The sequence below is a fragment of the Mobula birostris genome, chromosome 11 (genome assembly GCF_030028105.1).
Source record: "Mobula birostris isolate sMobBir1 chromosome 11, sMobBir1.hap1, whole genome shotgun sequence".
NCBI lineage: Eukaryota > Metazoa > Chordata > Chondrichthyes > Myliobatiformes > Myliobatidae > Mobula > Mobula birostris.
The window spans coordinates 56,854,355-56,877,039 of NC_092380.1; the positions used below are offsets into that span (position 1 = coordinate 56,854,355).

The 22,685-nt window shown below is 43.5% G+C and overlaps 1 protein-coding gene across 5 annotated transcripts in view; it reads left to right on the top strand.

Moving 5' to 3' along the window:
• The window catches only part of slc25a22a (solute carrier family 25 member 22a), a 166,714-nt gene that overhangs the window by 112,979 nt on the left and 31,050 nt on the right, over positions 1-22,685 (top strand). For all 5 annotated transcript variants that reach the window (XR_011887753.1, XM_072272269.1, XM_072272268.1 and 2 more), the window contains 3 exons: positions 2,128-2,218; positions 13,590-13,708; positions 18,655-18,841. Coding sequence is in view for 4 of the 5 variants with exons in the window: in XM_072272269.1 (XP_072128370.1) it covers positions 2,128-2,218; positions 13,590-13,708; positions 18,655-18,841 (397 nt within the window). In the remaining variant the exon portion in view is untranslated. The remainder of the gene's footprint in view (positions 1-2,127; positions 2,219-13,589; positions 13,709-18,654; positions 18,842-22,685) is intronic.

Genomic DNA, 22,685 nt, shown 5'->3' on the forward strand with positions numbered 1-22,685 from the left:
TTGAATCTTTCACAGTGTGGGTTCTGGTGGTGGTGTACTACAGCAACAACACTCTTTCTCTTGTGATGCTAGGGATATACATCACTCTCTTTGAGTCTCTTTGAACTTCAGTTAAACAGCAGATAACAACCAACTGCTGATTCTGGCCTTTTTTCATCCTGGTCTTTCTCCTTTAATAGGAGCCATTGCATCCCATGCAGATGGTGAGTGGGAGTTGGGTGCCTAATGCACCGAGGATATGAAGTGCATGGGGATACACTGCCAGCACACCATTGTGCCTGTCTTTTTATCCCTACCTTTAGATTTACAACGATGACCTCAGCAAACTACCTGTCTTACTCCCATGGTTGTGATCTCTGCAAATCTTGTGAAGTTAAAAATGCGTAGGTCTGAAACGCGGTCACTTAAATGGAAAATCAAATGTTATCTCCAAAATAAAGCTGCGTGTATTTCAGAAGCTCATCAGAGGCCTCAGTAACAATATAAGTTTGCTCTTTTCTTTTTTGCTTATTTTGATCCCATGTGTTCTAATTCTTCACAATTAGCACAATGTGTCTCCTGCCTTCCAAGGCTGTAGTCATTTGGCCAGTGTTCATTGTTGGAGCTTCTTCAGAATGAAGTGCCAGGGAGAAAGTGTCCTTGGAGTGATAATTGCAGGGTTGTGTCTCATCTCAAATGACTCTGCCTGTCACTTCTTGAAGGAGCAGTGCTGTGGGGGCACCTTTTCCCTGGCCTTTGCTGGTTATTTTTGATGAATTTTTTTTTTTGCAGACTTTCTGGTCGTAAAGTCATAGGGATCAGTTCCTGGCACTGCAACGTTATTAGAATCTCTTAGCCAAAGTCAACAGCACCAGCAAGGCGAGGAGTAGACTAACCCATGTAATAAGTGCATTACAAAGCTCTGCAAAGTATGAACAGAAAGCTGACTAGTAAGCAACTGTTATGATATCGCAAAAGATGCAAGGAGATGGGGCAAAATTGATTAGGTTTTACTGGTGCTTTTCTCCCCGTTAGATTGAGACCCCATTGTAGTTGAAGTGATTTGCTTTTGTTCTTGAAAAGCAGCCAGTTACAGGTTTGCTGTTTCTCCATTGGTTCATTTCTACATTTGGTAATCCTTGGAAAAGGATTTCAAAGGGCAATTTCGCCCTTACTTGCTGTCCCTCTATGTGCGTGTCTAACTGCACATTAGCAAAGAGACCTGCTGAAGCCAATATGCTAGTTTATTATGGTGGTTAGTAGTGATAAATGCACAGGCAGTGTCCCTGATCTGGTTAGAGCTGCTGAGTTTTTTTTATTCTTTATTGTATACATTGGAGTCATCGGGAAGTACAGCACTGAAATAGGCCATTTAGCCCATCTATTCCATGCCAAACCAATTGAAACTGCCTACTCCCATAGACCTGCACCGAGACCATAGCCCAACATACTTCTAACATCCGTGTACCTATCCAAACTTCTCTTAAATGTTGAAATCGAGCTCGTATGTTACCACTTGTGCTGGCAGCTCAATCCACACTCTCACGGCCCTCTAAGTGAAGAAGTTGTTTGAACATGTGATGCACTTAGAATTTTAACAATTAAATATACATTAGCATTCTAACATTGTTCTAATTGCACTCGTTTAACAATGATATCCCATCCAATTGGGTGCTCCAATATATGTTTGCTGGTTAGTGTTGTGCTGGCATGCAGGCCTCCTCTGAGCAGAAGGAAGCAGAGTATACAGTAACATATTGAAATAATGAGGCATAATTGGCTGCATGTCCTCAGCAAAACGTTTAGATGCTGAACAACCCACATAAGAACTGCAGTTTCTTTCAAAGCTTTCCATCACTAACCATACATGGTGCTCATGCTATCTCTAACCTCACTGTGTGCTGCTTTCGGTTGTTTTAATGTAAGATTTGAAAGCTGTCATTGTGAAGACAAATCTGAATTAATTTTGCTTCATAATAATAGTGCACATGCAACTGTTGTATTTGCTTTCTAGCTTTGAACTGTTAAAAGTTGAAGATTTTGGAAATACATTAACAACTTTTCAAACTGGAAATAATTTCCCTGTGTTTTCTTTTCTCTCTTCCCACCCACCCCACCTTTATTCATCCCCACTCTACATCATTCAAGGTGCTGCTGTGAATCTTACCCTAGTTACACCTGAAAAGGCCATCAAGCTTGCTGCAAATGACTTCTTCCGTCATATGCTGTCCAAAGATGGGTGAGTGGAAGTTACTTTTGACAAATTGGGCTAACTTTGAAGGTATAAGGGGAGAAGAAGATATCTTTTACTTGAAGTTTAGCCAACTATAGGAGACAAAGCCTGATACTGTTGCCTGCTTCAGAACTTATAGAATATTTTGATTGTGCAACACAATTGCAAGTGCGGCAATAAAGATGCTGATAGTAGAACCATTGCAGTTAACTTGCCTGAGATCTGTGAAAGTATAATGTAACCGTTTGTTTTAAAGTTGAAAAAGAACTCCACATGCATCTTCTCATCGATATAAAATTTCATCAGAACTTCATGCTAACTTGACTGAGCCTCTCTAAATCACTTAAAGGCTTCCTATCTTAGTACACATTTCAGCATTTTAAGCCTCCTTCTTGTATGAAGCCATATTTGACTAATGTATCCTTCGGTGTGCAAGATTCACCCAAGATTTAATCCTTTGACACTGTGTTTAGAAAGTTACTTTTGCCTTCCTTAAATATGTTCAAAGTACAATTCAGATGGGATAGCAACACACATAAAATGCTGGAGGAACTCAGCAGAGCAGACAGCATCTATGGAAAAAAATATACAAACTTTTGTAGTTGACTGTACCCTTTCCCATAGATGCAGCCTGGCCTGCTGAGTTCCTCCAGCATTTTGTGTGTCCTGCCGAAGGGTCTTGGCCTGAAACATTGACTGTACTCTTTTCCATAGATGCTGCCTGGTCTGCTGAGGTCTTCCAACATTTTGTGTGTGTTGCTTGGATTTCTAGCATTGCAGATTTTCTCTTGCCTGTAATTCAGATGGCATATTTCTGTTTCTAAACATTTCAGCTTGTGTTGGCTTTGATGTAGAAACTGAACAAAAAGAACAACAAACAAGACAAAAATAAAATCGCAGCCCTTCAAATATATCAAAAGACTCTTAGCATCTTGAATGATTTTAGTTTAGAGCAGGAATTTTCCTTTCTGGCACCTTGGTCTGGTTAGAACGCCAAAAGTAAAAGCATTGCCTGTTGCAACAATGCTACAAGTTATTGTTTTTTAAAAACTTAATATTTTTGCATTTAATGTTTGCAGTGCACTATTAGATTTTCTGATCAAAAATTGTGTGTTCATTAAAATATAATAAAATGCTGAATATTTATTGTTTACAATTTACCGTTCATTTGCCAGGTTAATCTTTGATGATAATTTTCCTTTTAACCTTGCAGACAGTCAGTTATTTGCAGCTCTACCTGTCTCAGATCCCTGCAGAGAAGCCAGCAGATGCTCCCACGCATAGTTACTGTATATAGATGATGGCTAATTCCAGTATGTGACCATGGGATTAGAGATCCATAATAGCACCACAAAGCAGTCCCTCTCAGAGTCTGTTTTGTCCGTTTCTGTTCCCCTTGCCTTCTCTTTCCTTCTTGGCCTCATTTCCCTTGCCCTCTGTGTCACTTTTTAAAACTCAACACAAGAGAAATTGTGATAGTTAAATTTCACTCACTCTGAAAGCAACCTTTGCTGTAATTTATAGCAACCAAATATTACTGATTATCAGCGTTTGAAGCATAAGGAAGAAGTATCTGTGGGTCTTGTTTGACCTCACATTTTCAGCACATTGTAGACATCACATTTGCTCTTCTGTATGACGGAAAAGACTGGAATAATGATGTTGATATTGGCAAAATAGATAGCATTGGACTGGGCCTGCTTAATTTGTTTTTAATTACTTGTATCATTTTAGAAGTAGGACTATCAGTTTCAGAGCATTTAGATGAAATAGTTAATATTTCCTGGATTAGTTTTCCCTAGCTATTTAAAAGAAGTAGAAGATGCATAAGGCAGGTTGGGCTCGCATAAATAGAAGCTGCCAGTCCATCATAATGCGACTGGTGTCTGAGAAACAAACCTCACCTTGTGCTGTGCAAGCATTAATAGCAGGCTGATGTCTTGGTTCTATTTAGTGAAATGCATTAATTACTTATACATTCATATTTATGCAGTTTAATTTTAAAGCTGAAGAATTCCACTCATAATGTATATTTATAAACCTCAGTAATGTCTCTCTGTCTCTCTCCACCCTCTCTCCACCCTCTCTCCACCCTCTCTCTTCCCTCTCCCCCTCTCCCCTCTCCCCTCTCCCCTCTCCCCTCTCCCCTCTCCCCTCTCCCCTCTCCCCTCTCCCCTCTCCCCTCTCCCCTCTCCCCTCTCCCCTCTCCCCTCTCCCCTCTCCCCCTCTCCCCCCTCCCCCACCCCTCTCTCCCATCCCTCTCTCTCCCCCCTCTCCCCCTCCCCTCCTCCCCTCTCTCCTCCCCCTTCCCCCTTTCCCTCTCTCCTCCCCCTTCCCCCTTCCCCCTCTCCCTCTCCCTCTCCCTCTCCCCCTCCCTCTCCCCCTCCCTCTCCCCCTCCCTCTCCCCCTCCCTCTCCCCCTCCCCCTCCCCCTCCCCCTCCCCCTCCCCCTCCCTCTCCCCTTCCCCCTCCCCCTTCCTCCCTCTCTCCCCTTCCTCCCTCTCTCCCCTTCCTCCCTCTCTCCCCCTCTCCCCCTTCCCCCTTCCTCTCCCCCTCTCCCTTCTCCCCCTCTCCCTCCCCCTCTCCCTCTCCCCCTCTCCCTCTCCCCCCTCTCCCCCCTCCCCTCTCTCCCCCCTCCCCTCTCTCCCCCTCCCCCTCTCTCCCCCTCCCCCTCTCTCCCCCCTCCCCCCTCTCTCCCCCTCCCCCCCTCTCCCCCCTCCCTCCCTCTCCCCCTCTCTTCCTCCCTCTCCCCCTCTCTTCCTCCCTCTCCCCCCTCTTCCTCCCTCTCCCCCCTCTCTTCCTCCCTCTCCCCCCTTCTCTTCCTCCCTCTCCCCCCTTCTCTTCCTCCCTCTCCCCCCTTCTCTTCCTCCCTCTCCCCTCTCTTCACCCCTCTCTTCCCCCCCCCTCTCAGAAGCAGGACCCTCCACTGGTTTTAAACAGTACCTGGATGAGTCCTTGAACAATCATAGGTTACAGAACTGTTGACCCGGTGCTTTAAATTGAGATTGGGTTTGTAGTTCTGTTTCAGTCAACGCACAGGCATCGAACTGATTAGCCTCATTCTGTATCATAAATTATCTGTGATTATGTTCTGTAACTGTAGCAGTTCAAGAGGAAAATCTGAGTAGGTTCTCAAGGGCCCTTAGAAATGGGCAATAAAAGCTGGCCTTCCTGTTGATGCTCTCATCACTGAAAATAATGGGAGGACAATTAAAAATTTGATTACATTGCATTTTGGCAGCTCTTCTCCTTCCACTGTATTTTGGCAACTCTCCCTAGCAGTCTGAAGGTGCTGAAGTGGTGGTATGCATGAAGTAGTTAGAAATGCCCTTGGGCTGTTGGCCTTTGAATCAAAGGAATTAGAATCGAAAAGGGAGGACATAAACAGACATTTGGTTAGATGGTCTATGAGGTCTATAGTATATTTAAAATTCAATAGAGTAAATGTCAAGAAATTACTTTGAAGGGCAACAAGAACTGAAAAGCAAAATTTAAAATTTAAATAACACTCACAAATTGCTGGTGGAATGCAGCAGGCCAGGCAGCATCCATAGGAAGAAGCACAGTCAATGTTTCAGGACTAACTGAAAGAAGAGATAGTAAGAGATTTGAGAGGGGGAGGGGGAGATCCAAAATGATAGGAGAAGACAGGAGGGGGAGGGATGGAGCCAAGAGCTGGACAGGTGATTGGCAAAAGGGGATACGAGGCTGGAGAAGGGAGAGGATCATGGGACGGGAGGCCGAGGGTGAAAGAAAGGGGGAGGGGAGCGCCAGAGGAAGATGGACAGCAGGCAAGGAGTTATTGTGAGAGGGACAGAGAGAGAGAAAAAAGGAAAATAAATAAGGGACGGGGTGAGAACGGAAGGAGGGGCGTTAACGGAAGTTAGAGAAGTCAATGTTCATGCCATCAGGTTGGAGGCTACCCAGACGGAATATAAGGTGTTGTTCCTCCAACCTGCGTGTGGCTTCATCTTTACAGTAGAGGAGGCTGTGGATAGACATATCAGAATGGGAATGGGATGTGGAATTAAAATGTGTGGCCACTGGGAGATCCTGCTTTCTCTGGCGGACAGAGCGTAGGTGTTCAGTGAAACGGTCTCCCAGTCTGCGTCGGGTCTCACCAATATATAGAAGGCCGCACCGGACGCAGTATATCACACCAGCAGATTCACAGGTGGAGTGTCGCCTCACCTGGAAGGACTGTCTGGGGCCCTGAATGGTGGTAAGGGAGGAAGTGTAAGGGCAGGTGTAGCACTTGTTCCGCTTACAAGGATAAGTGCCAGGAAGGAGATTGGTGGGATGGGATGGGGGGCACGAATGGACAAGGGAGTTGCGTAGGGAGCGAGGGGGAAGGGAAAGATGTGCTTAGTGGTGGGATCCCGTTGGAGGTGGTGGAAGTTACAGAGAATTATATGTTGGACCCGGAGGCAAGTCCTTTCATCTTAAAGTTGGTGGAAATACATTTTCATGCAAACAAAAGTGGAGATCTGGAGCCAAAATAAAACGAATAGTTCAAAGAACTCGGTGAGAGGAGCAGCATCTGTGGAGGCAAAGGGACGGCTGATGGTTTGGGTCACGATCCTTTTGCTCCAGGTTACAGCATTTGCAGTCTCTTGTCAGAAAATCCAGAAAGCCCCTAATGCTGAAATTTTTAAATGCTGAGATTTTTGTGATATTGATGCAGGTTTATGGGGTAGTGATTATTGAGCTTATTGAATGGTCTCTCCGTTCTGAAGAGATCAGTAGCTGATTCTTATCTTAACATCCTGCTCCTTATTATTAGGCTTTCTTTTAGTCGAGTCTGCTTTTAAACAAAACTGTGTCACTGCAGTGACATTCTCACACGCATATTCAGTGAAGAGTAGCTGTCTATCCAAACTGCTTTCCCCCCCACTTTCGCTCCATATTTGATTGAACGGAGCTATTTGAGGCACCCTCTTTTCTCAAAGCAAACTTCAAACTTCAGGAAAAATACTGGACTAACACCTTACCCAGAAGGTCCGGTACAGGGGTTCCCAACCTCTTTTACGCCATGGAGCAATGCCATGAAGTAAGGGGTCTATGGATCCCAGGTTGGGAACCCCAAGTAGACTCTAGTATCTTACAGTTGATCCTACACATGGACTATTTAACTTGCATCTGTTTCAGGACTATTTGGGCTTGAAAAACGCCAAGTCCATAGAAACAGATGCTGTGCTTCAGGCTCAGATCCTGATTTGTATTTTTATGAGATCTTTCTGGTGGCAGCAAAATCCATCTGATGGGATTTCACTATAAAGTACCATTGTCGTTGAATTGAAAATACTAAGCATTTAATATTATGGTGTTGGGCATTGAAAGAATTTGAGATTGCATAATTGTGTTATAAACCCATGCATATGTCAGGAGTGATGGATGTTAAAAATCGGGGGGTGGGGGGAGGGAGAAATGCGATTAGTTTTATGTGAAGAGCTTTGGGAAATGGCATCAATAGATATTTAAAATGAAGGGAGATGTAAAGCATCTCTTAACCACTGTCAACGATTTTACACTATAATAAAAGTCAAGATCTAAATTTTCCTGTATTGGAAGGACATGCAGTGACTAGATAATAATACTTTAATTCAGAAAAAATAACTATTCATATTACTACCTAGCAAATGGGTACTTTTCTTTGTAGCAGGAGAAAGGCACAGTAAGTGGCTACATACCAAGATCAGAGCAATGAATATAAGTGATCTTACATTGATTGGCCTTAGTGTTAGAAGACTAACAAACAATCTGCTTTACTAGTTTGGCTGATGTTAGCTGACAGGCCATTAGCACCTCCACATGCTTTTTCAAGATTCAGCTTTATTTATTATGTGTACATGACAGCATACAGCGAACTGCGTCATTGACCTTAACAACCAACACACCAAAGGGTGTGCTCAGTGGCAGGCTGCAAATGTTGCCACACATTTCACTCTCAACATAGCATGCCCACAAAGCTCGGCAGAACAACACAGGACACAACAAGCAACAAAACAACAGCAAAACAAGCCCTGTTCCTCCCTCCCACCCATGTACATGCACAATTCTCTAACCACAAAGCAGTCTGTATTTTTCGGCTCCCACCCTCCACAATGAAATCGATCCGTGGATGTCGAATGTCCACATTGCTGCCCTTCAAATGCAGTGTGGAAACAAGAATTAAGATGCCATCCTGTCTTCCAATTCCTTAAATTTCCCCAGATCCTGTCCCTCAAGCTCTTATTTGACCTCTAACTCCTCTCTGTCCCCAAAACTGTCCGCACAAACCCCAAAGGTCACTGCTCAAGATTTGAACTATGGTATTTCAGTCAGGATCTGTGCCTGTCTTTTTCTCAGTACTGATTAACTCTTTCCAGATAGTGTAGGTTTAATAGATACTAATGTGACAGGAAGTAGCTATAAGGATCGTTCTCAACCGTGAGTGCTTATTGATATGATAACTTTCGAACATGTACAACAGCAGCTGAAGAAAATCCACCTTTCATGTTGACAGATTGGGTCTTTTTTTCCAAGAGAGTGGATGTTGCATTAATTATTTTCAGATGATGCAAATAGCCATGCAGTGTCAGATTCTGGATGTCATCAGAGAACAAACTAAGCATTAATTAACATTAGCTGAATGCCTCCTACTGCTTATTTAGGAGTACACCAGCTTTTTGCTCGAAGTTGCAGTGATGCGTAAATCCCCTACTGAAATTGTATGCAGATTAGCATATAAAAGGAGAAACTGAGTCAGCTTTTAATGTCCCTGGCGCTTCTTAGTACACCGCATATTGGATGTAATGATCTTGTTATTCACTATGTGATTTTTGTGAAGCATTTAACAGAAATAAGCAGATGGTGACGGAATAAAATCACAAAGCCTCCCTGCTTTTCCATGATGTGAATTAAAAAAAAATAAATTGTGTGGTTTCCTTTCTCTTGGCTCCCTTTTGAAAGAGGTCAAACTGGCACGCACAAAGTTTAGAAGATTTGAAACACTAAATCATCAACTTCAGTCGCTGAATTTGCCCAACACTCCCCAAAAATAAGATAGTGGAAAAAATACCCCTTCTATGTAAAAATACATTATTATCTTTTCAATAGTTAATAGTACTGGAAAAAAAGGATAACTTACCTGTGGGAAATTCTGAAGGCTTCCTATCCACTGTCTGAGTTGATCAGTGTATTTTTAAACTGTATTGTCACAGTTTGGTATTGTCCTCTGTGGACCTACACTGTTATTTCAAGCATCAGAAACAGATGATAAACTATTTTTTTTCTTGTTCAGCCACTGCTGTTAATCCATTGGGACAAAACCCAGTTCCCTGTTTCTAATCCCTATTTCTCATTTGCTGATGACACAGCTATTGTTGGCAGGATTTCAGATGGTGACAAGGTGGTATTAAGTAAGTGAGCAAGATCATCTGGTTGAGTGGTGTCGCAACAACAATATTGCATTCAGTGTCAGAAAGAATAAGGAATTGGTTGTGGTCTTCGGGAAAAGGAATCGACAGAACACACACCAGTCCTCATCAAGGGATCAACAGTGGAAAGGGAGAGCAGTTTCAGGTTCCTGGGTGTCAGCATCTCTGAAGATCCATCCTGGGCCCAACATATTGATGCAATTACGAAAAAAACATAACAGCAGCTATATTTTATTAGTAGTTTGAAAACACTTGATATGTCACCAAAGACACTCGCAGCTTTCTGCAGATGTACCATGGAGAGCATTCTAACTAGCTGCGTCACCATCTGGTATGGAGGGTCCATTGAGCTCAGGATTGGAGAAAGCTGCAGAATAGTGTAAACTCGGCCAGCTCCATCATGGGCGCCAGCCTCCCCAGCATTGAGGGCATCTTCGGCAGGCAGTGCCTCAAAAAGGAGCCCAACACCCAGGACGTGCCCTCTCCTCATTGCTACCATCTAGGAGGAGATGCAGGAGCCTGAAGACGTACTCAACAGCTTATGAACAGCTTCTTGCCCGCGGTCAGATTTCTGAAACGACAATGAAGCCTTGTACATTCTCACTTTTCCATTTTTTGCTCTCTTTTTGCACTACTTATTTAATTGTTTTGTATTTCTTATTGCAATGTATAATTTTTTATTGTTATGTATTGCAAAGTGCCGCTGCCACAAAATATACTGGTGATATTAAACCTGATTCTGAGTTTATTGAGGAATACTGAAGGCTATCCCAGGATCAAGACACCTTGCCTAAAATGAAGATGAGACAATCTAGTGGATCTGAAACAAAGGCATGCTACACATTAAAAGGAACATGCAGTGGAGCTAAGTGATCCCATAACAAATAGGCTGAATCAAAGCCCAGCAGTCATGCAACATGTTTGAATAATAATGGACAGTGAAATATTTAAGGGGGAGAGGAAACACCAAGAGCATTCCTGTTCTCTCTGTTTCTGGAGTCTGTCATTTGAGGGCCAAAGCAAGTATGATACATTTTCAGCCAGTTTCAGTTAGACATAGCAAAGTTGTCAAAACATGCAATATTCAAAATTTTAGAATCAAACAATCAGAAAACATAATGAAATTCAAACTATTAAAATGTAATATGTTTTAAATTAGTAATATAATATATTATTGATACAATTTTCTAAACAAGTCAAATCACCTAAAAATGTTCAATCAGAAAACAATTTAGACATTTCAACATAACAAATTATACAATATAAAAAAAACAATAAAACAAATGAGAACACAAATTAAAACTTGTTTCCTCAGAGCCATACTCTTCTGTTCAAGTGAATGAGATATGTTTCCAAGTCCCCACAGGATGTGGTAGAGAATTATCAGGGGTTTGTACTCTTGCTATCAGACCACATGGGAAGTTGATTGTTGGGCAGTGCCCTGCAATCAAGATAACTTGCCTACATTTTGTTGCTTTAGAGGTATCTGACAAGGCCAAAGTGGGAACTACAAACTCTTCCACATCCACTCTGATTAAACAAAGTCTCGTTTCACATATGCCTGTTAAGCTTTCCTCATCTCACCGTAAACCTTTGCCCTTTAATATTTGACATTTCCACCTTAGGAAAATGACTGTCTACCATGTAAGTCTAGGCCTCTCATAATTTTATATACTTCTGTCATGTCACCTCCAGCTTCTGATGCTCCAGAGAGAACAATCAAGATTTGTCCATCCTCTCCTTATATATACATCAATCTAGGCAACTTCCTAGTTTGTGATAGGTCCTGATGTGTTTATCAATCCTTGCAAAATTTAAAGTTGTACTTGGGGTCAAAAGAGACTTTTGATTGTAGTTTTACCTAACGTTCTTCTTCTCAGCTCAGATTTGCAGTCCAACTTTTAGCCTTCCTGTCTTAATGCCTCCACTTTTTCCTCTACTCTGCATCTGGAATCCATTGTGATATTACTGTTCTAGGTCATCATGGTTTTAGGGTTTGATTCCTCATGATTTCCAATATACTTGTAAGCTAAACTTTGCATCAAGTGCAATACTTGGGGTTTTGTCATTGTTCTTGCTTCTCCAACAAAGAATTAGTCTGTTTTCCAAGCTAAATCAGAAGGGTACAGATTTTACATACTAGATCTGCTAAAACTTCCCACTTCCATGTTAATTCTTGTGCATGTATGTAGAGGTTGCAAATGCACCTTTGAGCAAATATGTTTTCCCCACAACCTTGTCGTTCTGTCAGAAACCTTGAAGCAGCTGATCATGGTAGAACTGACGGTTCTTTGGGAAGACTGGATTGAGGAGTGTAAGAAAGCCAAATACCAAGAGCTGGTAGAGCAGTCCCAGAGGCAAAGGTGGAGGGCATTATGTGGACCTATAGAGGTGGGGTGTAGGAGTTTTGCTGACTGTTTGTTCTGCAGAACCGACTCCCTCCTTGGCATTACAGGGACTGCAAAGAAAAGACCATGATTTGTCACAGAGGCTGCTGAGAAAGCCTCCATATAGCTATGGGTCAAGAGCTGTGACCTGTAGACCAGTGTTGCTGGGGAACAAGTCAGGGCCCGATCAACCCTAGCTAGGTTGCCTGGGTGGGAGTGCCTGATGCTGAAACTCCCAAAACACCTGAAGACCTCAGATTACATGATGTCCCAGTTGATGATGTGTCCCACTGCATCATGGGATGTATCTCAGCATCTTGCTCCTTAAGATCTCTTGTAAACTATCTCACAAGGCACAGCACAGGATATTGAGGATTGGTTTCGATTTGTTGTGCTATTTTAGGTAATGAAGATTTCTTTTGGATTTGTAACTTCAACTTTTAATCAAGTCTCTCATTGTTTTGAGCACTGTATTTTCCTCTTGGGTATTGACCTTCGGTTGAATGGTTCGGAGGAACATATGGAAGATTTCTTTTTGTAGCTGTGCCTTTTTGCTGTGTTTCTTTAAAAATGAAGCCCTAGACATTTAAACCCAGGACCTAATTGACTCTGCACCTTCTGTGTGTCATTGCTTGAATAGCTTTCCATATTTCCCAATGATATAGAAGAGGCCATTTGGTACATTGAATCTACACTGGCTCGCAGCAGTCTCATTCCCCACTAGTTTAGTCCGTGATCTATTCTCCCCAAAATCCCATCAACCCTTCCAAGATTCTCCCACCCAGTTGCACTAAGAGCAGTTTCTTATAGTGGCCATTTGATTGGCTTTGGGACATGGGAGGAAACTGAAGCACCAGCAGAAAAGATACAGGGGCAGTGTGCAAACTCCACGTAGAGATCAAGCAATCACTGAAGATCAAGACTACCAAAGCTGCTGGTGCTGTAAGCCAGCAGCTCGATTCGCCGTGCCCATTTTCTGTTTTGGTTTCTGATCATTAAAATAACCTTGTTTGCTCAAAATGTTCTGTCACATGCAAGTCATTTTCTGTCTTAAACCAATCAAAGATTGCTTAGTATGAGACATCCTCATGCTGGTGTGATAAAGATGCATTTTTTTGTTTACAAAGTATGTTTCAAAATATAGATTATGAAGGCAACTTTCAGACTTCTGAAAGTTGAGTGATTGGCTGGATGCATTGTTTGTCACTATTTCTTGTTGGTTCAGCATAAGTTCTGCATAATACAGGGTGCCTCTCCCTACAAACATCAACCATCTAACATTGAAGAGGAAATTCATAATGGGTGGAAATGCACTGATATTGCACCAAGCGATGATGCAGGAAAGCTTTAAACCCCATTGAATGTATTTTTTGAAGGAAACAATGGGCAACTTAGAAATTGACATTTCTCTGCCTTTTAAAACAAAGATAGAATTACAAGAAATTACTTGGTCCCATTTTTCGAAATTCTTGGTCAAGTTTCTCAAGTCTGGTATGCTACTAGTGTTTGTGCTTGTCACAATTGTCAGTGTCACTTATGAAATCCACTGTTACCTTTTTGCTTCCTTTTGTAGGAAGAAGCTGACTTTGTTGAAGGAGATGCTGGCAGGCTGTGGTGCTGGGACCTGTCAGGTTATTGTAACCACACCCATGGAGATGTTGAAAATTCAGCTGCAGGATGCAGGTCGTCTTGGTAAGTGGAACTAAAGAGAAAGCCTTTCTTTCAGGCCTGATCTGTATTCCAGAATTCAATTTGCAAGTCAGAAAGTGCTGGAATTGCTCATAAGGCTGGGCAGAGAAACAGTTAATATTTCAGAAACAAGAGGAAATCTGCAGATGCTGGAGATCCAAAGATACACACACAAAATGCTGGAGGAACTCAGCAGGCCAGGTAGCATTATGGAAAAAGCCCAGAATGTCAACTATTTACTCTTTCCGTAGATACAGCCTGGCCTGCTGAGTTCCTCTAGCATTTTGTGTATAATATGTTGATACTTCAGGTTGAACATGGTTTGTCAGACCTTCATTTCTTCAATCTGAAGTCTTACTGTTTCTCTTTCTGTTTCTGCTGCAAGACCAACACTTTGATTTCATTCCTGATTTCCAGTTTTTGTTTTATGTTTAACTTGTTGTGTTGATTTTGAATTTCTGGCTTGCATTTTCTATCTTTTAATTGTACCTGAACTGCTGTGAGATTTCTTTCAGAATTTTTGGCATGTGGGGCAGTTGTAGGCGATGAAACTTCAGGAATATTTCTGCTCAGATAGTATGTGCATACGAATCTTCCAGCTGTGGATGGTAAGGTCTCAATAGAAAAGGTGAAAACTGAGAATCATTTAAATCCAGAGGGGGCACCTAAGAGATGTGGTGAAAAGGCCATTGGAACAAGTGGCTGGGCAGAGGACAGCCTGGGTTTTAGCTGAAGAGTTTGATTTCAGTGATACAAAATGTTTGCTGACCTTGTGGAGATCATAGCTAGTCTCCTGTTAGATACAGATTTAGCTTTGGCCACTGTGCAAATCAGAGAATCACATATGTTACACCTACAGTGGGCTAGGCCTGTGGGTATTTGGGCTTTAGCTGAAGAAAGTGTGCATATCATAGTTATCAACAGCTGCTGGAACTCTTAAGCTCTTTCAATTTACTGTCAGTTCTACAGGCCGGTGGGGTTTTCTGACCTTCATGTAGCTGCAGAACTATATATTTTTTTACTTTGTTTTTGAGGAACACGTTGTGTTTGTATTTAATTAACTCCCAGGTTTGGTCACTCATATCAAACCAGCTCTGTTGTCTTGTGATAGAAAGCCAAGAGTAAATAGTTGTGATGTATACTAAGGCAACCCAGAAACGCTGGACCTTCCAAGGTTCCTTGTGGTTAGAGATTGCTTGGTTGTTTGTGAGGCACTGCCTAGGAAGTGTCCTTAGTGGCAGCTTTCCTGTTCCTGCTCTGTACTGGGGGCTGGGTTGATGGAGATAAATGAATTGGGTGGTGATTGATCTCAATCACGATCGGTACCTGTGATAGTACGGATGAGTCAGACAGGCATGATTGTAGTCTCTCACCGTACAGACGTGTTTGTAATCTAGCATTTCCCAGTGTCTAGGTTGTGGGCTTGCCCATGAGGCCCTGTTCTTATCCCTCTGCAATGACCAGAACATGTTCCAAGCATGGCGTCAGAATAAGGCTTCCGCATGTGATCAGCACCCAAGGGCCAATTGCACTGAAAGCCAAAAAGAGGGGAGTGTGTATCAAACTTAGTGAAGGAGTCATCTTCCTCTGTAAGGAGTACTTTGATGAGCTCATTAACTGAGAGACTGTCCTTGACATGACTTTCTTCTGTCCAGCCCAGATTGAACAATTAAACAATTAACAGATATGTCAATTAAAAACAACAAGACCTGCAGAACTACTTTGTAAGTATGGACTCTGTCCACGTGATATCCCCATGGAACTCTGATGGAGAGGAGCTGCGGGCTCGGGTTTGCAGACTCATCTCCCACATCTGGGAAGAGAGTGTGCTACAAGTCCTCAGCAAAGGCATAATTGTGACTGTCTTAAAGAAACAAGTCAAATCCAAATGCAGTTGCAGAAGGATTCTCCCTGCCGAATACCTCTCTGTCCATCCAGAAGCATGGTAGACAGGATCTTCATTGTGCAACAACACCAATGGAAACGCAAGATCTGGCACCAACCATTGTACACAGACTTGTTTTTATCCTAAAATGCCATAAGACCAGAACTAGGTCTTTTGACCCTTCAAGTCCACTCCACCATTTGATGATGACTGATTTATTATCCCTCTCAACCCTATTCTCCTGCCTTCTTCCAGTAACCTTTGATGCTCTCACGAATCAAGAATCTATCAACCTCCGCTTTAAATATACCCAAAGACCTGGCCACCACAGATGGCTATGGTAATGAGTTCCACAGATTATCCACCCTCTGGCTAAAGAAATTCTTTCTCACCTCTTTTCTAAAGGGGTGACCTTCTATTCCGAGACTTTGCCCTCTGGTCTGGGACTCTCCCACTATTGGAAACATCCTCTCCATGTCCACTCTATCTAAGCCTTTCAATATTCAATAGGTTTCAGTGAGATCACCTCTTATTTTTCTAAACTCCAGTGAATGCAGGCCAAGAGCCATCAAACGTTCCTCATATGTAAACTCTTTCATTCCTAGGATCATGAGAATGATCTCATGAACCTCCTCTGGATCCTTTTCAAGGCCAGCTCATCCTTTTGTAGACAAAGGGCTCATTTTTCTACAGGTAGTCTGAGCAATGCCTTACAAAACCTCAGCATGACATCCTTGTTGTTATATTTTAATCTGTCTGAAACAAATGCTAGCATTGTGTTTGCCTTCTTTACCACTGACTCAACCGGCAAGTTAACCTTCAAGAAATCCTGCACTAGGACTCCCATTTATCTACTCTGTATTCCATCTGCCACTTTTTGCCCGTTGTTCTAATTTGTATAAGTCCTCTGCAGGCTCCCTGCTTCCTCAGTACAGTTTGCCCCTCCACCGTTTTCTGTATCTTCCACAGAATTGAGCACAAGGCCATCAATTCTCTCGTCCAGGTCTAGGGTGAAAAGAAGCGGTCCCAACACTGACCCTTGTGGAACATCACTAGTCTCCAGCAGCCAACCAGAAAAGGCTCCCTTTATTCCCACTCTGCCTCCTGCCAGTGACCAATGCCCAAGAATAGAAAAGCCAACATCAATGCCCAAGAATAGAGAAGCCAACAAAAAAAAGTGGGTACTGCCCAGTCCATCACAGAGGAAAGCCGTCTTCACCACTGCACACATCTACAAGGATTGCTGTCACAATAAAGCATTAAAGATCATCACCATCCAGGCCAGGCTCCATGGGGAAGGAAGTACAGAACCAGTGTGGATAATTTCACTCACCTCATCACTGAACTGATTCCACAATCTACGGACTCACTTTCAAGGACGCTACAGCTTGAGGCCTGAGTATTATTTGTTTAACTATTTATCAACAGTACTGTGAATAGGTCTTGGGCACATTTAAAAAGTATTCACCCCCCATTGGAAGTTTTAATGTTTTATTGTTTAACAACATTGAATCACAGTGGATTTAATTTGGCTTTTTGACACTGATCAACAGAAAAAAAGACTCCAGCATTGTGTGTGTGTGTGTGTGTGTGTGTGTGTGTGTGTGTGTGTGTGTGTGTGTGTGTGTGTGTGTGTTGCTTGGATTTCCAGCAACTGCAGATTTCCTAGTCTTAGTGATTGTGTTGATTTGCTTTTCAAAAGTCAAGTCTTTTGACCCATTGAATTTGTCTTGACCTGTTGACTTAGTGCCAGGTTTTAGCTTCCTTTTGTTACCAAGGGGATAGAGACATACAGCATGGAAGTAGGCCCAGCAGCCCACAGTTAATGGTGAGCAGTGTCGGTGGGCTGAGAAGCATGTTTCCATGCCTTTTCCCTATTCGCTTGGTAACAAAGTGAAAATAGAAACAGGATAATTCACCTCAGTCTCATTAATTTCCCTCAGATCTATGCCCCGGGGCAATTTATAATGGCCAATTAACCTCCCAACCTGTACACCTTTGAGATCTTGGAGGAAACCAGAGAACTGTGAGGAGATGCATGCAGACATGGGAAGAATGTGCAAATTCCATACAATTGGGTGTGATGGTCACTGAAGAACCTAATAGGCAATGATGGAGTTGTATGCAAAAATGAAAATGGGGAGCTAAGGTTGTGGCTGCTTCTATTTCATTTGTGTTGGGACAGTCTGGATTGCTGCATGCCACCCGGTTACTCCGACTCTGTTTCGGGTAGATGGAGCTCGTCAGCCTGGGAAGGCAGTCCATCTAAGAGAGGGAAAACTCTGATTTCAAGCCTCTGCTGCCTTGTGGCCATGTCCACTTATGGGAAAGGCTTCGGGAGTAAACCCTGAGGACAAATCCGGAGCTGGAGTCTCTAAGGCAGTCCGATGTTGCTTTCAACCCCACTCTGGCAACTCCTGCGACAACACTGGTGCCAAGCTGTATCGGCCCTTGCCCTTCCCTTGGACAACATCGGTGGCATGGAGAGGGGAGACTTGCTGCTTGGGCAACTGCCGGTCTTCCATACAACCATGCCCAGGCCTGTGCCCTGGAGAGACTGAAACAAGACTTTCCAGGCGTAGATCCATGGTCTCGCGAGACTAACGGATGCCATCCATCCAACCCGACTCTGTGTCTGAGAGGCCGAGGCCAAGGCGGCGCACTCAGGCTGCTGCTGGTTGACGATCTTTGGAGGCCACTTGGGTGGGGAGGGTCAGTAATGGTGTAACGTGTGCATAGTAGGCGGGCACCCAGAAAATTGACGCTAGGTCAGACTACAGGACAGCTTCACTGCATGATGCCTGTGATTTAAGGATATAGCTGAAAACCACATGCCTCCTCACACACACACACTTTCGAAGAGAAAACTATGAATTGTGCATCATCTTGACTTGACACTTTAAACAGATAAGGAAAATAGACAGTTGGAGAGTCAATATTCTGACACTTCTGTCATTAATGCTGAAATACCCTGTTGTGCAGATGGATGCTCCACATGCTCTGTGATATATCTGGCTTAATCCGCTTGCTCCTCCTGACCCACTTTCTCTGTAATTACATGCAGCCGCCCAACAGAAGCTGATGGCAGCGCAGGCAGTGTCGAGCTCCCCCTCGGGAAGCCCTGTTTCCAGTGCAAGTCATGCTACCTCTGCTCTCAAGTCCCCACAGACTGCCACGCAGATTACCAAAGAGCTGCTCAGAAGCAAGGGAATTACCGGCCTTTACAAAGGCTTAGGGGCAACATTGCTAAGGTATGTAACAAGTTGTAAATTGTGTAGGCTGATCACGGCCAAATGCAATCAAGCAAGGTTCAATATCACAGCAGCTCTGAACGTAATGGTGCAGTGTTTTTTTTCCACTTGCACGATTTTTAACTCAATCTGACACAGAGTTGAAAGATGAGAGATATTTAGGTTGCACCTCAGCTTAGAAATTCTCCTTAAAGCACATGCAGTGACTTAATCAAAGAAAAAGGGTGCTTGCAGAAGGAATAATCGGGAAGGAGTTCAGACAGATGAGTTTTAAGGAGAGTCTTAAAATGAGAGAGGATATGGAGTAGCTAAAGTCCTAAATTCCAGAGGTTATGACTTGGGTCGCTGAAGACCTGCCCTCATAGGTGGACTGAAGTTTGCACAGAGTCAGAGGGTTGGAGGAGTACTGAAGGAATGAGGTCTGGAGATGATTATAGGGAAAGAGGGGGGAAAGGATGAGAATTTTTAAATGGAAGAGGCTAAATGCCAGCAAAGGTCATTGAGTCAGTATGTGCCAGTGGAAAATAGCATCCCAAACAGAGAACTTAAAGACTGTCACCAAAGGACATTCATTTAAACCAGTCACACTAAAGAGCACTATAGTTCAAATACATCTCAGCCATTTAAATGTCTGACTCATGAATAAACTCTTTCAGCATAGAGTCTTGAAAGCTGTCATGCACAGTAGCATTTATATTTTATCAAATAGATAAAAGGAAGCAGAATTGATTTTGATCTGGCCATTAAAATATTTTACTGCGATCCTTCATTGCCAATGAACCAACTTGGATGGTAAGGGAGAGGTGGAAATTATGCTTTTAATTCAACTTTTCATTAAATTCTCAGCTCAGTTCCTTTGCATTTACTCAAATTATAATCTTCTGCAAGGCATTCATGTTTTATTCAGCAAGGTCAATCACTGTCATTGCTTACAATGACATTGATTGAAAGAAATAGAAATAGGATGGGTAGAAGTTGATTCATGTTTAAAAGGACCACGAATAAGAATCTGCCATTTAGTTTCCATGTTTCTCTTCAGCTTTTCAATCAACACGAGCTCTTTCTCAGAAAGAAACCATAGGTGCTAGCTTCTATCCACTTAATTATCCTTGATACATAGGCCATCCCTGGGTAAGAAACATGTCCTGTTTTAACAGATAAGTCAGAAAGTACATAAAAATCATGTGATGCAATAACTATATCTTCACAGTGTTGTAATAATTGTTGTCAAAAATGCACAAGTTTGATAGGAGAGAACAACTACTGGGATGGGAAACAGCTTCTTCCCCCAGGCCATAAGACTACCAAACTCCCTACCACCGCCCAGATCTCATCACGTATGAAGCGCCAGTAGCATTATACTGTTTTACTTTTCAACTTGTGTCATAAACGCTCCTTAGTATTTGTTACTTGATTTGTGGTAATATTACTTCATGTATTATGTGTGTGAGTTATATATTCTGTGTTGTGCACCTTGGTCTGGGGGAATGTGGTCTTGTTTGCTTGAATGACAATAAACTGAACTGGAACTAGTGGAGAGAAAAAGGAAATGAGTTCTGCTATTTGTAAGAAAATGTGTTTGTTAGACTTTTGAATTTAATAATGATAGAGGAGCTCAGTTCATATGTAGGGACCAACCCAAGGATGGTCTGTATCAATCTTGTCAAATAGCTCAAACAACAGGAATTCTGCAGATGCTGGAAATTCAAGCAACACACATCAAAGTTGCTGGTGAACGCAGCAGGCCAGGCAGCATCTCTAGGAAGAGGTGCAGTCGACGTTTCAGGCCGAGACCCTTCGTCAGGACTAACTGAAGGAAGAGTGAGTAAGGGATTTGAAAGTTGGAGGGGGAGGGGGAGATCCAAAACGATAGGAGAAGACAGGAGGGGGAGGGATGGAGCCAAGAGCTGGACAGGTGATTGGCAAAAGGGATATGAGAGGATCATGGGACAGGAGGTCCGGGAAGAAAGACAAGGGGGGGGGGACCCAGAGGATGGGCAAGGGGTATATTCAGAGGGACAGAGGGAGAAAAAGGAGAGTGAGAGAAAGAATGTGTGCATAAAAATAAGTAACAGATGGGGTACGAGGGGGAGGTGGGTCCTAGCGGAAGTTAGAGAAGTCGATGTTCATGCTATCAGGTTGGAGGCTATCCAGACGGAATATAAGGTGTTGTTCCTCCAACTTGAGTGTGGCTTCATCTTTACAGTAGAGGAGGCCATGGATAGACATGTCAGAATGGGAATAGGATGTGGAATTAAAATGTGTGGCCACTGGGAGATCCTGCTTTCTCTGGCGGATAGAGCGTAGATGTTCAGCAAAGCGGTCTCCCAGTCTGCGTCGGGTCTCGCCAATATATAAAAGGCCACATCGGGAGCACCGCACTCCCTCTGCACTAATCCTAACCTTATTATTAAACCCGCCGATAAGGGAGGTGCTGTTGTAGTCTGGCGTACTGACCTCTACCTTGCCGAGGCACAGCGACAACTCGCGGATGCCTCCTCTTATTTACCCCTCGATCGTGACCCCACTAAGGAGCACCAGGCCATTGTCTCCCACACCATCACCGACTTTATCCGCTCAGGGGATCTCCCATCCACTGCTACCAACCTTATAGTTCCCACACCCCGCACTTCCCGTTTCTACTTCCTACCCAAGATCCACAAACCTGCCTGTCCTGGCCGACCTATTGTCTCAGCTTGCTCCTGCCCCACCGAACTCATTTCTGCATACCTCGACACTGTTTTATCACCCCTTGTTCAATCCCTTCCGACCTATGTTCGTGACACTTCTCACGCTCTTAAACTTTTCGATGATTTTAAGTTCCCTGGCCCTCACCGCTTTATTTTCACCATGGATGTCCAGTCCTTATATACTTCCATACCCCATCAGGAAGGTCTCAAAGCTCTACGCTTCTTTTTGGATTCTAGACCTAATCAGTTCCCCTCTACCACCACTCTGCTCCGTCTAGCGGAATTAGTCCTTACTCTTAATAATTTCTCCTTTGGCTCCTCCCACTTACTCCAAACTAAAGGTGCAGCTATGGGCATCCGTATAGGTCCTAGCTATGCCTGCCTTTTTGTTGGGTTTGTGGAACAATCTATGTTCCGTGCCTATTCTGGTATCTGTCCCCCACTTTTCCTTCGCTACATCGACGACTGCATTGGCGCTGCTTCCTGCACGCATGCAGAACTCGTTGACTTTATTAACTTTGCCTCCAACTTTCACCCTGCCCTCAAGTTTACCTGGTCCATTTCCGACACCTCCCTCCCCTTTCTAGATCTTTCTGTCTCTGTCTCTGTCTCTGGAGACAGTTTATCCACTGATGTCTACTATAAGCCTACTGACTCTCACAGCTATCTGGACTATTCCTCTTCTCACCCTGTCTCTTGCAAAAACGCCATCCCCTTCTCACAATTCCTCCGTCTCCGCCGCATCTGCTCTCAGGATGAGGCTTTTCATTCTAGGACGAGGGAGATGTCTTCATTTTTTAAAGAAAGGGGCTTCCCTTCCTCCACTATCAACTCTGCTCTTAAACGCATCTCCCCCATTTCACGTACATCTGCTCTCACTCCATCCTCCCGCCACCCCACTAGGAATAGGGTTCCCCTGGTCCTCACCTACCACCCCACCAGCCTCCGGGTCCAACATATTATTCTCCGTAACTTCCGCCACCTCCAACGGGATCCCACCACTAAACACATCTTTCCCTCCCCCCCTCTCTCTGCATTCCGCAGGGATCGCTCTCTACACAACTCCCTTGTCCATTCGTTCCCCCCCATCCCTCCCCACTGATCTCCCTCCTGGCACTTATCCGTGTAAGCAGAACAAGTGCTACACATGCCCT